At 42.4% G+C, this 16,888-nt stretch overlaps 1 protein-coding gene across 3 annotated transcripts in view; it reads right to left on the minus strand.

Moving 5' to 3' along the window:
• Positions 1-7,308: 7,308 nt before the first annotated feature.
• Positions 7,309-16,888, minus strand: part of TSEN2 (tRNA splicing endonuclease subunit 2) — a 51,883-nt gene continuing 42,303 nt past the window's right edge. For all 3 annotated transcript variants that reach the window (XM_025922054.2, XM_086697405.1, XM_086697406.1), the window contains 4 exons: positions 12,192-12,228; positions 11,350-11,461; positions 10,241-10,330; positions 7,309-9,305 (listed from right to left, as the gene is read on the minus strand). In XM_025922054.2, coding sequence (XP_025777839.1) covers positions 9,246-9,305; positions 10,241-10,330; positions 11,350-11,461; positions 12,192-12,228 — 299 coding nt within the window. In that variant the 3' untranslated portion in view covers positions 7,309-9,245. The remainder of the gene's footprint in view (positions 9,306-10,240; positions 10,331-11,349; positions 11,462-12,191; positions 12,229-16,888) is intronic.

The raw sequence follows: 16,888 nt of genomic DNA on the forward strand, positions 1-16,888 counted from the left end.
CCTGGGATCATGACCTGAGCCAAAATCAAGAGTCAGATGCTCAATTGACTGAGACACCCAGGCACCACACCCTGGGTTTTAAAAATTGTATTGGATTACAACTAAATTATTCTCATAATGGTTTGATTTTTAAACTGAGATTCCATGATACAGCAGAGTGGCAGCATTTTTATTTACAGAACAATGAAAACTATTTCTATAATTAAAGCTGAACAAATTCACCTTTCCATGTGAACCCAGAAAGTAGGAATTTGTAGAAAGGTGAGCAAGACACAATTAATGAAGTAACTTCACTGGATTGTTTTTATTTAAAAAGCACATGGTAGCCTTTTTTTTTTTTTTTTTTTTAATTTTTTTTTTTTCAACGTTTATTTATTTTTGGGACAGAGAGAGACAGAGCATGAATGGGGGAGGGGCAGAGAGAGAGGGAGACACAGAATCGGAAACAGGCTCCAGGCTCTGAGCCATCAGCCCAGAGCCCGACGCGGGGCTCGAACTCACGCACCGCGAGATCGTGACCTGGCTGAAGTCGGACGCTTAACCGACTGCGCCACCCAGGCGCCCCAGCACATGGTAGCCTTTTGACAGCAATAGTGAAGCAAAGAGAAGAAAGAAGGAAAGACATAAGGAAAGCAAGTAAGCAAGGGTCTTGGAATCTAAGTCAGGAAACAGGTTCCACTTCTCAATTAGCCTTTACGAGCATATATGCAAAGTGGATGGCAATTCCTCAAGTCATTCTGTTTCATTCATTTTGCCTGACCTCACATGAGGAGATCAGGGTATTGAGTTTACCAAGGCAAAGCACATCCCCTGCCTACTTTATTATTTTTTAAACTTTATTTATTTATTTAAGTCATCTCTACACCCAGTGTAGGGCTCGAACTCACGACCCTGAGATCAAGAGTCGCAGGCTCCACTGACTGAGCCAGCCAGGAGCCCCTCCTCTGTCTACTTTAAATGCATAATTCAGGAAGGATACAAGGAAAGGTGGACTTCTTTCTCTAACACCTTCAGGGGAAGGAAGGGGGAACAGGTGGGAGGAGTAATTATGAAGAAATGAGGTGACTTAACAACCACATCAGAATTCATCTGCGCAAATAATCACTGAACTTTAGCCAAGGAGTGAAATGTTTCAGCATTCCTCTCTGGAAACTGCTTCCAGAGTTCACTTTGTTTTTGACCAAATGTGATATACTGCCACATCTAATCTTATGCCCCAGCTATGGCACCAAATAAATGATGTCTAATTTCCAAAAAACCAAGTCCATCTTTAAGGAACCGGTAATTTACCCATAATAAAGATATTCAGAAAACTTGCTACAGATCCGTAAAGCCTGTTACCAAGGAGGCATTTGGGTAATGTTTCAGAACTTGGCAAATTCAGTGGGGGGAAATGCATGGCACACCAACATTTGCATTTATAAGTTTGGGTCCTTTTAAGAGAAACAAAACTTCCCACCCAGAACATGATACCGCTTTAAACAGAATTATGACTACTATTCTGTGGTGTTCAAGAAGTTATAAAGACTTGACTGGATAAAGATGAAAAATCGAGTGTTGAGTTTGGGATATATTCCAATTTGTCCCTATTCTATTAACACACTATTTTTGGACTCTACTTCTCTGGTCCAGTTCTTTACCCAATTATTGATAATCAGAGCAGCTGTAATTAATGAGTATTCATTAAGGACTCCATACCTGAGTAAATTTCTTAATCTTTCTTCCCTTTTAATCCTTAAGACCACCTTGAGAAGTAGGTACTAACAATATGCCCAATTTGCACATGAAAAGGGAAACTGAGGAAATGACTTGCCCAAAGTCACACAGTGGGAAAACCAGAGATCAAATCTAGGTTTGACTGTGAAGGCCGTGCACATAACCACTGGGCCACCATTTGCCACCAGTAGAGAAGATAAAGGAGAAAATAAAGATTGTGCTTCCATCGACATTCAAACAGGGAATGGAAATACATGTCATAAAAATTCGGATAAAATAAGAAGGGTAAATGTTAAAAATGGCAATTTCACGCTTTCTCTTAGTGCAGCATTCCTTGATTTTCAAACAAAGCTTTCACAGCCTCCAGTCCCTGTTTTAGGGACTGCTCTCCAACCTGGGGGTGAGAACGGCAGCAGTCAGCCTATTTCTTCTTTCACTTCAGGAGGCTACAAATTCCCTCTTATAAAAATCACAGTACCACCTTACAAACTTTACTCCTAATGAAGGAAATTAAGCACTGACATAATACCAATAGATGGCAATGTTGCTCAGTTTTGCAGAATTATGAACTGAGAATCCTTCCATTAAGTTTCTTTTATCATACCAGCTAAATGCTAACTGAAGGATGAGGAGAGTCAGCATTGGCACCAACTCTGCTTCCCAGAAGAGTTCTCCAGCACTGGCACCCCCACAATGCATCTCTTCATCTCATGGTCTAGTGCTGCCCTGGGCACACATCTAGTCCTCGTCAACCCTCAAGTAATGACTGACTGCTGGGCTCCTTTTCACTGCAAGGTCATAAAGTTAGCCTCAGGGTTAACTGATTTGAAAGTCTAAAATGATCCGCCCAAAGCATTTCCCCAAAGCTTTCAGGGCATGCATGAATTACTCCTATAACCAGGAAAACCTGATAAACATTATTTTATAAAAAACACACAATGGCCATTTCTGGTTCCCCTTGCACAGGAGGAGAAACTTCTCGCCATCCCCAGAGCTGTCTTCACTACTTTACCTCCAACTATTTTTCTGTCACCTCCTTCTCCTCCACTGTCACCTACCAGGGCATAAAATAGGCTTTACATTTCCTAGAGAAAACAACTATGGCAGTGCTTATGCTTTTGGTTTATCTGAAAGAGGAAAAAGTACACACGCTTCATGCCAGACACTTTCATTTAGTCCACAAAACACACTCAGCATGCTGTGATCATTTCCATTTCACAGGTGAGGAAGCTAAGGTTCAGAGTGATATGCGAAGGCTCCCAAGGTCACCACTGTTTCCCTAGTGTAGACTTGGAATTTGGACCTAGGTTTTTCTAATGCCATTCTTCCTACTTTATCAGAACGTGCTACTTAAAAGTTAGGAAGAGGTGCACCCGGGTGGCTCAATTGGTTAAGCATCCGACTCTTGATTTCACCTCAGGTCATGATCTCATGGTTGGTGAGTTCGAGCCCCACAAGGGGCTCTGCAATATCAGTGTGGAGTCTGCTTGGGATTCTTTGTCTTCCTCTCTCTGCGCCCCTCCCCAGCTCTCTCTCAAAAATAAATAAATAAACTTAAAATAAAAGGAAGAATATCTACCTGTGTAACATTGTTTCTGAAAATAAAAAGATTCTAAACATCTTAAATGCTTGCAATCTTTCATTTTTTAAAAAAGAGTGAATTACTTTGAAATTAAAAAAAACCACTACCTCTTAGTTTAACAGTTTCACAAATGTGCTTTTTCATATCATGTACTCCTACAGGATGTCTCCCTGTATTACACGAAGTGGTAGAAAGACTAAACTTTTTCAGCTTATATATAAAAAAAGTAAAGATTGAAGATAAATCAAGCATTAGATAACTCTCAATTTTAGAAATGGACCTCAGTTAGTTTCATGGAAGTTAACATTCATGGTATAATTATTTGAGTCTGTAATCAGATTTTTAAGAAATCAATTTAGTTGGTAAAATCACAAATGGGAGGTAGGTGGTGGGGAGAAGATAACTCATTTCTTTTCAACCTAAGTACTCCTCCACAAGGGGAAAACTAAGTTAAAAACCAATTCAAGTAAACAGCAACTTAAAAAAAAAAAAAAAAAGAAAGAAAATGACAATGCTTTAACAATAAGGGCAAAAAAAAAAAAAAAAAAAAAAAAAAGACGGAATCAAAATTTTATTCCACAAGTAACAATGACTTTTCAGACTTGTGTACAGACTATGCTCAAAAATGTAGGGAAACCTGAGCAGCTCAATCCCGGTTAAACTGCCTAAAACCACGTCCCATTCATGTTGGTTTAATCCCTGCCAATCCCTGTATGAATCACTTAATAGAACTGAGTCTCCTTACAGGAGAACTTAGGCCAGTAGAGGCACAGACATCGGGATTTCCCCACACAGTCTGGGAATGAGGTCAGAAAAACGTCAGTCTCTAAAACTGAAGCTAAGAGAATCAACATATGATAAGCGACTGCACAAATCACTGCCTTCAGATGATGGGTAATGGTGGTTCTTAAGACAGAACTTCCTCTTGTCTCACCAAATGAATCAGCATAGCTGGAAATTACTGGAAGTCCATCACAAGCCAGGCATGGTACTAATAAGCACCTTGTAAGGGCCAAGACACTTAATCTTCCAGCAAGCCTCTGGACATCATTATTATTTTTACTTTTTTTTTTTTTCTCATGGAGGTGAGATTCTTATTCCATAAACCTATTTTCAAGGGAAAGATTCTGCACTTAGTAGATTCAGTGTTGTGCAACCATCACCTCCACTTCCAAAACATTCTATTACCTCTAAAGGAGACTCTGGACCCACCAAACAGTTGCTCCTTAGTCCTCCCCCACTGACCCTGGGAACCACTGATCTGTGTTCTCTATGGATTTACCTATTTTGGATATACACCTGGAATCAAACGCTATGTGGCATTTCTTTCACTTGATATGTGTTTGAGATCCATCCATGTTGCACGTACCAGCTCTTCACTCCTTTTTGTGGCTGAACAGGATTCCCTTGTATGTGAAGGCTGAGAACATTAATTCTATTTTATAGATGAGGAAACAGGTTAAGATCACATGGTGAGTAAGGGGATGAGTTGGGATGCAAACCTGTGTCTGACTCCAAAGCATGTAACCACAGCCATCTTGTCATCCAGCCAAGGCCAATTAAAGAAACCAAGCAAGTGGGGCGCCTGGGTGGCGTAGTCGGTTAAGCGTCCGACTTCAGCCAGGTCACGATCTTGCGGTCCGTGAGTTCGAGCCCCGCGTCAGGCTCTGGGCTGATGGCTCAGAGCCTGGAGCCTGTTTCCGATTCTGTGTCTCCCTCTCTCTCTGCCCCTCCCCTGTTCATGCTCTGTCTCTCTCTGTCCCAAAAATAAATAAAAAATGTTGAAAAAAAAATTAAAAAAAAAAAAAAAAAAAAAAAGAAACCAAGCAAGTGCTGACAACCAGAGTCTCAACATTTTAAAAATCCTGAAGACTGGGGCAACTGGGTTGGTCAGGAGGTTAAGAATCCAACTCTTGATTTCAGCTCAGGTCATCAAGGTTTGTGGGTTTGAGCCTAGCGTTGGGCTGTGTGCTGACATTGCAGAGCCTGCCTGGGATTCCCTGTCTCTCTCTCTCTGCCCCTCCCCTGCCTGTGCTCTCTCAAAATAAATAAATATAAAATAAACTTAAAAAAAAAATCCTGATAACTGTAAGCTACTCAGTCTAACCTGAGGAGGTGGTGCCCCAGCTGGCCCCACCTCCAAAGGGTGACCGACCTGTTCTAGCCATGGGTTCTTCAGGAGGCAGCATGAAGGTAATGCAGTTCACTGAGCCGACACAACAGCCCTTCTGGCCACAGAACAGCCCTCAGCTCTCAACTTGCTGTGCACAGGAGAGCTGAGCTACGACTGATTCCTTTGTAGAAGGCTCACCCCATTACCCAGCCTTCAATAAAATTATCTCTGTGGAGACTAATTACAAGTTAAGAACCACACAACGCTTCCAGGTTTGTAAGTGGGATCCACAGATGGTCCTCATGGAATCTGTGAACCTCCTGAAGATTATGCCAAAACCAGATGCACGAGCATGTTCCTGGTGGGGGCCCCAGGCTGCACCCCAACACTGAGGCAGGGGACCACCACCCAGATGTACCAGCACATACCAGGCCTGCCTGGAGTGTTGGGCAGCCTTCCTTTCTAACCTCCACTCAGGCCCTAATGGTGACGTATTTCTGACTTCACATGCTTTTCTAGGTTGGTGTCACTTTAGCTGTGGAGATCTTATAAAGGCACTAAATAGGACTGAGAGCTCTGGGGTCAAGTCCTCCGCTTGCACTCTGTGGCGGTGGTGTGGGGTGGTCACGTCTCTGAGCCTCAAACCTTCGTCCTGTGGAGGCTCCCACCATTTGAAGTCAAAAGTCTGTTGTGTGATTCTAAGATTTATACCTTAGTATTTCATGATTTATGTTATTATTTTAAATGATACTATTTTTATTTTTAACTTTCAATTCCCATTTTCCATGTATTTGTAGTTGTTGAAATCAAATTGATTTTCTGTATTGGAAAAAAAGCCTATTGTGTGATAAGCAAGAACACAGGGGTCTGCCCCATCTTAAACTCTACTATCTGAATATCTGCTGTAACTATTTACAAAAAAAATGCTATATTGGCTATCCAAATACAAAACAATGAGTATGAGTCGTCAGCAAAATCACTCAAGTTGTGAGTGTCCAGACCACACGGCACGTGCTGGTCTTAGCTGACTGCTCCATGCTTGTGCTGTTTAGACGTGTGCTGTATTGTCGCATCATTTCCCCCGCTGTATTAAGTAAAAACGTCTCTTGTGGGACTGGAAAAGCCCAAGAAGAAAGTAGGTGATTTTTTTTTTAAACTTTACTTATTTGAGAAAGAGAGAGAGCACGTGAGCAGGACAGGCAGAGAGAGAGAGGGAAAGAGAAAATCACAAGCAGGCTCCGTGCTGTCAGCACAGAGCTCAGTGAGGAGCTCGATCCCACAAACCGTGAGATCACGACCTGAGCTAAGATCAAGAGTTGGACACTGGACTGACTGAGCCAACCAGGTGCTATTAAAGTATGGGAGTTTTAAAGGCCCAAGAAATCCCCTTTATTAGAAAAAAAAAATTAGAAGTGATAGTTGAGAAAGGTGGTCACATAAAAGATACAGTCTTGGCCAAGTATGTATTCCTTCTTTTTTGTGTATATATTTTTTGCACTGGGTAACAAAACAACTTGTAAAAAGTGCTGGTTCCACAAAGTTTTGCGGCGTTCTTGAGTGTGGTGTGCTGTTATAAAGCCAGTGAAATTCTTGTATGGAGGGTGCATGGCCAGTCAGCGTGATGCTACTGAGCACATGCTGGTACACTGGGCAGCTTAGACACCTTGGGAGAGCTGAGAGAGAGGATTTGGTGAAGAATTCCAGTTTTAAAGCAAATCTCGGAGGTTTGAGATTTAAGAACCACATAAAACATGCTTGGAAGAGAGTGGGTGAAGCAACTTCTCTCTAAGGCGGCAGCATCTCCCCACTGAACCACAGCCATTTGTGAAGGTGGTTTTATCACAGAGCAAATTTCCAATCTTGCTGAACGTGAGCTTTTTTTAAAAAAAAAAACACATGCCATCTGTTACATTTATTTCAGAAGGTAAGAAAAAAGTGCCAGGACATAATACATCTAAAGACAAGCTAATAGTGCTTTTAGCTGGTAACTGTGAGGCTCATGTAACCCAAAACCTTTGCTGGTACATCATTCCAGAACCCCAGGGCCCTTGGGAAATGCTGAAGAGTGCATGGCCCACTGCAGCATGTTCAGACGGTGTACATGAAGGGGGAAAATCTTTCATACAAGGCTTGTTTAAAGATGGTGCTTTTGGACATCCTTCTGGAACTTTCGTTTATAAGTAGTATCTGCGTAGTCTTGTGGCTTTTCTACATCTTTACTGTAGCCTTTACATGAAGCCTTTACAGTTTAAGAGTTTACATGAAGGCACATTAGCAGATGATAAGCAGGTGATGTGGGTGCTCACAGGATGACAGAACTGTGATGAAGGATTCACAGAAGAGTTTTTACCATCAAGGCATATGATGCACTGATTGGGTATGGAGAGAAGTGTCACCACAAATGACAGATGAAATGGGGAAAAAAATAGCGCCTGAAATTTTTGCTGACTTTCAGGGTTTTAAAAAAGTGATGATGTTTGAAAGCCAAGTCTCTGACTTTGCTAAGGAGCCTGGTGAGAGCAAAGCGGGTAGTAAAAATGTTGAGCTACTAGTGTCGCTAACGTACAGCAAAAAGGCGTATTACTGAGAGGCTCTTTCAAATTGGTAATCATATTGGTCTGCATCCGAGGGAAAAAGAGGAGCTCCCTTATTTGAATGCCAAATCTTTAAAATGTAGATCATGCAGATCTAATGCTTCTGTTGCGAGAGCAGGATCATGATGTGAACAGAAGCACCATGTTCAAAAATGACATCAGGTGGAATCTCAGGCCGCCGGAAGCTCCGAGACCACACGTCACAGGAACGCAAACATTCCAGCTCTCACCGTCCACTTCCGGGGTATGCAGTGTCAAAGAGAAGACTGCCATTGTCTTGAATTTGGACACTGGATGAATCTCACACACCTGTTTCCCTCAGGCTGTCTCTGGTTTCCCTCCTGCTCATCTTCCCCTCCACCCCTGCTGCCCTGCAAAACCTTCACTGGTATGTAACCAATATGAAAAAGGCTTTGTTTACTGAGTTTTACTAAATGCTAACTGCATTCATTATGTATCCTCATACATTATTTCACTACCTATTTTTATTTTACAAACAAGTTCACTGAAGCAAGATGCAATTTTTATCTAATACTGTATAATACTGTGGTGTACTGGACACAAATGTGTCCATCAGCGAGCTGAGAGTTAATGATTAGGTGATGATGTTTTTGAAAGGCTTTATGATACAGAAATCCTGGACAGATAATAAGTGGATTTTCCAGGGTTGAGTAATTGGTTGAAGTTCTTAGAAAAGATGAGACACATCATTTTTTCCATTTAACATATTGGCACACAGAGTCTTATAATCCCCAAGCCTCCTTTCCGGCACACTCTCAGGGACACACTGGATGTGAGTAATGAGATGCATGCATAGAAAAGAGTTTGGGAAACTGTACCGTGTCACATAAATGTAAACTACTGTCATTGTCAGGTAAAATCAGAGAGTAACAGAATTTCCCTGTAGCTGGAAGAGTCCTCTTGGAACTCATCTAGTCCAATGTGCTTACTGAATGGGTGAGGATGCGGGCCCACAGATGAGAAATTCAGGATCAGTCAGGGTCAGTGACTTACTCAAGAACAGAATCTGAAGGCCAGCAAAGGGCTCTTTGTTCTCCCCTGTGTCATTTTATCTTTTAAAATACTAATTGCTTTTTGGTGATGGGGGGGCCATGCCCTTTAGAACTTTTCAATTACTGGGCGATTATAGTAAGAGGACTTGTTACCTCACACAGAACTTGGCTTACTGTAGGACACTCAACAGTATTTGTTGGTAAATCAGAATTCTGAGGTTGAATTGTTAAAGTTCGTCTTGGTCACTTCTCTCTCGTGAAGAAACCCAACGGCTTAGAATCACCTCCTGCAACCAATCAAAATAAAAAGGTGACTGAAAGTTTCAACATCAGAAATGAAAGAACATGCTAGGTGTGTGACATCACAGTAACATTTCACAAAGAGTTGTCTTATAATGATGACACCTGTTCCTATTCCTTATTACTGAAACATCTGGAGAAAATGTGAAGGCTGGCAGTACACACCTTATACGCAAATACTACCTACCATAATCACACAAAGATTTTAAAAGCTAAATGTGCCTTGGCCTTGGTATCCCACTGGGACATTTCAGGAAAAGGAATCTGAAAGCTAGCACGAGAACCAAATCTGAGATGTATCCGGGTATGCATCTGGTGTATCCGGGCTGGCACTGAGAAGGGAGAAGTGGATCTGGGCTGGCATTTTAGGAACAGCTAACCTAGTGGGCACAGGCAAGACAAATTGGATGGATGAGGCGCTGAGGCCGGGGAAGCCGAATGGCGACTGGTGGGGCTGTAGAGGGACCAAGTGGTGTGAACAAGGAGATGGGGTGCAATGTTAGAGATGAAAGAGGACGAGGACGGCTGCATGTGGGGGAGGAGTCACAGGCAGACAGGCAGTTACTTGCAGAAATAGCGAGTAACCCTGGGGGACAGCATGATGAATGTGGCAGTCTTGCCAGAGAAAAACTCTCCAGGAAGACTGGGACCTGGGAGAGGCTTGGCTGGGCGGTCCCAGGCCGCCTGTGAGAGCAGTTTCAGCTGAATGGTGGGGATGGAAGCCAGATGACATTGTAGGTAAAGCAGCAGCAGGAGTTAAGGGGGACTGAGAGCAGGCTCAGTGGGGAGAGGGCCTGCGGGGGCTTCCTGTTACCAAGGCAAGAGGTTTTCCTTTCTTTTCTTGGGACCACGTGTTCCAGAGGACACAATACAGTGGATACGGTCTTTAGGATGCCATGAACTTGTCTCTGAGTTTACCTACCTGAACTTTGATTCGTTTCATACACTCTGGTGACTCCATCTCTTTGTCAGTCATGGTAGAGGGTTTAATCAAATAGCACAGCATAAGTTCCTATTGAGAAACAAAGAACAATCTCCACATCCCACACAATAATAATATAAATTTGGGTGCGTGATCAGGAAGTGCAGGCAGTCTCCATTCCCTCCCACTGAGTGCTCCTGGAAACTCACAAAGCACACCGGTTTCTTCCAGGAACACGAATGGGCCTGGGATCTAACTAAGGACCAGGCCCATACAATGGGTGTAAAAATACTAGAAACAGTACAGATTTCCTATTTCTAAAAGATAAAGCTATTTTTTACAGGCTAAACCTAAGCAGCTTCACCTGCAGACAAGGCAGTTGCCCCCTGGCCTCTGCTGGGCCTTCTGGTGTCACCTCCCACAGCGCCTCCAGCAGCAGTGGGACAGACTCAGAGGGGCTCACAGTCTGTGTTTGGTTAGCAAGTTATTGAGTAACAGAGAACACACAAAGCTTTCATCCTTAGTAGTCCTGGGGTAAGATGAAATTTCCCTCCTATCTTGACGGGAGCAGGATATGGCAGAAGACAAGTCCGGCAGTCAGATGACTCTGGGTCTGAATCCCCATTCTGCATATAAGCTGCATGATCTTGGGTTTGTCCCTTATCTCTGACTCTGATTCCTCACTCTTAGGGATAAGGATACCAACAGGGTGGTGACAAAACATGTACAGTGTTTAGCTATAAATACTAATATCCTTCCTCTCACTTCAAGAGATCTGCTAGCTTTGAAAAGAAATCAATGTTTTGACTCCTTTGTGAATGTGTGTGAGTAACTTTTGAGCGTGTGTTGACGGCAGGCCCGGGAAGGGAGGCAATGCCCACCAACATCAATCACTAGGGATCTTTGAAGCTCAATTCGTGGTGCTCAGTACCAGAGGGTAGGGGCAGGGAACACGAGAAGAGGTCAGCTTCTAGCCCCCCACCTTTTTAGAACTTCACTGGCAGGAACACTGTGAAGTTCCTACAGATGACTTTTATGATTCTACTACATTTAAGAAAAAAAATCCAAGCATTTAAATGACTTGTGAATGCCAAAGCTGATGTCGTTACCTTGGAGACATTAACTGAAACTCTGCTCAAGGCAGCCAGTGACCTCCAGCTGAAAGGTCTGCGAAGAGAGCCCTCGAAATGGTCGTCGACTAATTCAATAATGACAGAATAACTGGAAGACACACAGAGGGCATTAAAAAGCATGAAATCAACCTCTTTAAAAAGAATAATGCTTGTTCTACCAAGAACAAAGATACAGAAAATAAAACGTACACCATCTCCTCCTAAATTCTCCTACAACGTTATTGGGAAAAATATTAATGAAAAACTCCTACTTTACATTACAAACTTTCAGGCTGATCTCAACAGTGACAAGGAGAGAACAGAAATACTTTACCCAACAAGAAAGCTGTGAATTCATTCAACTGTTTAGATACTCACTGATATTAAGATGAACAATTACTGCATAGATTAACTGAATGTGTAATACTAAAACATATTATAACCTATTTATTACTATGTACATAGTACAACATTAGTGTATAAAGCACAGTTGCAGAGCATCTATTCCTAACAGGCCAAGAGAAACATGATTGTAATTGTTTCTGTGGCACAGGAGGTCACTGGAGGTCAGAAATTTCCTCCTGTCCTTTGAAGCCATTACCTTACTTAAAAAATCACCGCAGGGGCACCTGGGTGGCTCAGTTGGTTGAGCATCCGACTTCGGCTCAGGTCATGATCTCACGGTTCATGAGTTCGAGCCCCATGTTGGGCGTGCTGCTGTCAGCCTGTCAGCACAGAGCCCACTTTGGATCTTCTGTCCCCTTCTCTCTGCCCCTCCCCTACTTTACACTCTCACTCAAAAAATAAATAAAACATTAAAAAAAAAAATCATTTCAAACCTTGCATGGTAAAATGGAGGGCCTTTTCGATACAACACTGCAAAGAAAAAGAAAGAAAATATATAACCCCTTAAAATCAAAATCTTACTGTATTATTGATGTTTTCTCTTCTCCAAAGAGCTATAAATACCCAATTATCTGTACATGGGTAATGTGCAAAATGTCCAGTGGTCTATTTTTAAAACCCAAACTGTTTTTTTTCCCCCTTGGAACAAAATGCAATTAATAAAGCAAATCTGTGGCCAGGACCCGAACATTCTCATCCCACCCTCACCCCACAAATGAAATCCAAACTGAAATACAAGTGATTTCTGTCTTGCCTCTTGTCTTACAATCTCCAGAGTGAGAATGTGAAATAATGTCACAACATGTGAAGTTCATATAATAACATTTTGTTATTAATTTCACATCGGTGCAATTCAAAGTGCCTGAGCTACTCTGGCTAGGTACAAGTTGACTTGAGTGTTGGTACTAGAGATGAGTAACCATACGTGCCACTTGTGGAGATTGGTCTGCCCTACTGATTTAATCTATGGCGCTCAAAAGCCAGTGCCCAAAAGAGCCTGGAGCAGGGACTCTGCCACGTGGACTCTGGAACTGTGCATGGAATCCTGCAGAGGCACACAATCTGTGGTAGGGAGTAGCTATCTGTTCATCAAACCTATTTCTCCTCTCTTTCCAGGCACATGGCTAGACCCTGTCTCTCAGTTTCCCAAGACCCTTCCATGCACCAATTGTGTGTTTATTCCTTTTTGAAGGTGACCTTGAAAGCCATGTGGTGAAGGCCATGGAGCCACAAGGAAGCAACCTGGGCTCCTGAAGCACCTTTGGGAGTCGATTGGCCCACCACTCAGAGATACTGGTTTTGAATTTCACGTGCAATGAAATTGTTAGGCCTCTGAGATTTGGGGTTTATATGTAACTATACCTGTAAAAATTACCTTTACTGATACACAATTACATCTGTAAGCTTGTGGCCAGTGCAAATCAAAGCAGAAAAACTTTTTATCCATTGAAGAATTGACAGAATTTTCCTTTTTGGCTGTAACAATACTGTAGCTAATCCCATTTCCCTAAGGCTCAGCAAGCTCAGAGCCAACTTTACAGCCTCAGTTAGTAACCCTGTAGGATCCTAGAGACAATACAGCAACCCTTCACCTAGAGTACATTTTCTAGGGTCACATTTCCTTTTTATTATTTTATTTCCTATTTAAAGTATATTTAAAGGATTTGGCAAGCAGCTCAAATTCACTGTGTAAGGGCACAAATTTAAGTAAATACCCCAACATACAATCCTCAATGTTTTGAGACGCAGTGGAAAGAAACCACGTACTGGAAAAAACTTGAATTCAGGAGTTTTGTTTCCTGTCCAGTCTCTGCCATTCTTGGAGGTGTGACTCCAAACAAGTTACTAATATCTCTGAGCCTCAGTGTCCAGAATTACAAAATGAAGAACAAGGGGAAATTGAGACCTTTTCTAGCCCTCAAATACCATTATTTATGATCAGGCACACATCTTGAATCTCATGTGCATCTGGAACACTGGAACATTCACAGCTCGAAAGCAGCTCTTACCTACAGGTTGGGTCACTTCAGATGACTGATGATGATGGTAGAGTTTAGAAGTTAAAAGCATGAACACTGACATCAGACAGACTCAAGTTCAAGTCTTAGCAGTATCAAGACGACATGATGACACCCTGTGTTTCAATTTCCTTATTATAAAAAACCTGGTGTAGTGACTGAATGTAGAGGCATTGACATGGTGGCTGGCATAAAGTAAGGGTTCAAAATGTTACCTAGGATAGTAATCATAATGATGACAGCATATTCAGAGGGAAAAGTAAAATTGTTTTTACAAAAATGCCTCTCAAGCAGAAAGATGAAAACTTTGGAACTCTAAGAAATCCTGGGCATTCAAAAATAAAGTCTGAAAGAACGGGGAAATGAAGGGAAAGCTCCTTCTTTTAAGCGAACGTCAGAGATGGCGTGTGGAAGGAACGACAGAATTACAAAATGATGATTAGTGTAAGAAATTAATTCGGGCAACTGTTATAATTATCAGGGAACCAGATATACACAGTCTCACCCTACACATTACTTGTTAATTACAAAAGGAAAAATGTAATTTTACAAGACATCTGACAATGGTCACCTCGGCCACGTGATCATACAGTGGGACAGCCTGATGTTAAGTACCTCCTGATGGGGCACAATAAATACACAGAACACCCATGCATGCTGAAGAATGGTGAGATGGAGTCTAATGATGAGGAAACAATCGAACATATCTAGAATGTGGGATATCCTCTAGGAGTTTTCAAGAAAACTCAGTATCATGAAAAACCAACAAGGTAGAGAAACCGTTTTAGATTTAAAAAAGCTAAAGAGGCCGTAGTGGGGTGAATCGTGGCCCCCAAAAGGTACGTCTACATCTTAATCCCTGAATCTGTGAATGTGGCCTTGTTTGAAGAAGGTTCTTTGCAGAGACTGGAGTGATAAGCCAAGGGACGCCCGGTGGCACTAGAAACACTATAGACAAGGGACTGAGTTCCCCTACTGCCTCTGGAGAGAGAATGGTCCTGTGAATGTCTGGTCCCCAGAACTGTGAGAGAATAAGTTTATGCTGTTTTTCTAAAAAAAAATTTTTTTTAATGTTTATTTATTTTTGAGAGAGAGAGACAGAGCGTGAGCAGGGGAGGGGCAGAGAGAGAGAGAGAGAGACAGACACAGAATCCGAAGCAGGTTGCAGGCTCTGAGCCATCAGCACAGAGCCTGACGTGGGGCTCAAACCCATGAACTGCGAGATCATGACCTGAGCCAAAGTTGGACACTTAACCAACGAGCCACCCAGGCACCCCAGTTTCTGTTGCTTTAAGCCCCCCACCCCAGTATGTGGTAATTTATTATGGCAGCCATAGCAAAATAAAAGAGAAACCTATAATACCAAATGTGATAAGTGAACTGTGACTAGAGCTGGTATTGAAAACAAAAACAACCTCCCCCCGCACAGCCACAAGACACATTTTGGGGACAGCAGAAGAAAATTTAAATTTTCTGATACTTTGGTGATATTGAAAAATTCTAGGGGCGCCTGGGTGGCTCAGTTGGTTAAGCGTCCAACTTCGGCTCAGGTCATGCATGATCTCATGGTTTGTGGGTTCAAGATCATGCTGACAGCTCAGAGCCTGGAGCCTGCTTCGAATTCGGTGTCTGCTTCTCTCTCAAAAATAAAATAAATGTTAAGAAAAATTAAAAAAGAAAAAAGAAAATTTCTAATTTCTGTTGGGTATAGTACGGTATTACCGTTATGTAGGAGAACGTCCCTATTCTTACGAGCTGCATGCAGAAATACTAAGGCTTATATGCGCAGATGTGGAAAATGTTAAAGTATTTAAAAAATTTGACTAGAAAAGAAGCCAAGAGAGTGGTTCAGGAAAGAACCAAAAAGGGAGACAGAAGAAGGTGCACCTCCTTGTTCCGTGAGGAGTACAGAGGAGCTGCTCTAAAGCCTCTCCCTGGCTCAGTCTCTAGGTGGGGCGCCATGCCCAGGACGGTTCCTCTGGGCTCTGGGAATCCTGTAAACTCTGTTGGCTTCTAACAGCTCCCGTCATTCCACTTGTCCTCTGACTTCTAATTTGCAGGCATCTGCGAAATCACATGACTGAACTTAGTCAATGCAAATCCAAAACTGGAGTGTATGGGAAGGAGGCTTCGGAGTAACTAGATCTTAAGTTACATCAACCAGTAGCTGCCTGCGTCAGAAAAAAACAAAAAATCTACACCTTGAGTTGGATTTTCGCTTTCTGGCTGGCAGAGAAGTACCACTCCGTGGTACACGGAGCTTGGACCCAGACAGAGCTAATCTCTGCACCTACTTGCTGTGGGACCCTTGGCAACTCCCTTGACCCTTTTAAACAGTAATTTCCTCAGCGCATTATAAAAGGAGGTGAATGCCACACGCCTCACAGGAGTATGAAGAGTAAATAAGACGAGGGAAGAAAAGCACCAAGGCAAGGTGCCCGGTTGCCATTAAGAGCCAGCAGCTATGGGAGCTTCTGGGTGGGGAATATAAGGAAAGGCTCCCACTTGGTTTCTAGTCTAGTTTTCATCAGTGGGTGATCAAGGTCAAGTAGCTCAGCAGCTGCACTTGATTTGAGATCCATATCACTAGCTCGAGTACCACTCCTAGAATGAAATGTGATTGACAAGATTTATTCAAGGGAAGAGTTTCCCTGATAAGATGTGAATTTCATAAGGGCCCTTTGTCATGAGTCATTACCTCTGTAAACAGAAACAATGGTCAAGAGAGGATGTCCTGGGTTTAACCTGTCTTGGCAGTTCTAGGGTATGTGTGATTAGGTCATCAACCCTCAAAATAATATTGCTAAAAAACAGCAGCCACCGAGGAACTGTGCCCAGAGAAGAGGTAAAGTTTAGGAAACCGTGCCTCTTTTTAAATTTTGTGGTTTTTTTTTTTTTTTTTTTTTTTTTTTTGAGAGAGAGGGACACAGAGAGAGCAAGCGAGTGAGCATGTGTGCATGAGTGAGGGGGTGAGGGGCAGAGAGACAGAGAGAGAAGGCTAGATATCACAACTGTGAGATCATGACCTGAGCTGAAATCAAGAGTCAGATGCTTCAACAACAGAGCCACTCAGGCAACCCTACTTTTTCTTTTTCTTTTCTTCTTTTTTTTTT

This window comes from Puma concolor, chromosome A2, assembly GCF_028749965.1.
Source record: "Puma concolor isolate L17-30 chromosome A2, mPumCon1.1.hap2, whole genome shotgun sequence".
NCBI lineage: Eukaryota > Metazoa > Chordata > Mammalia > Carnivora > Felidae > Puma > Puma concolor.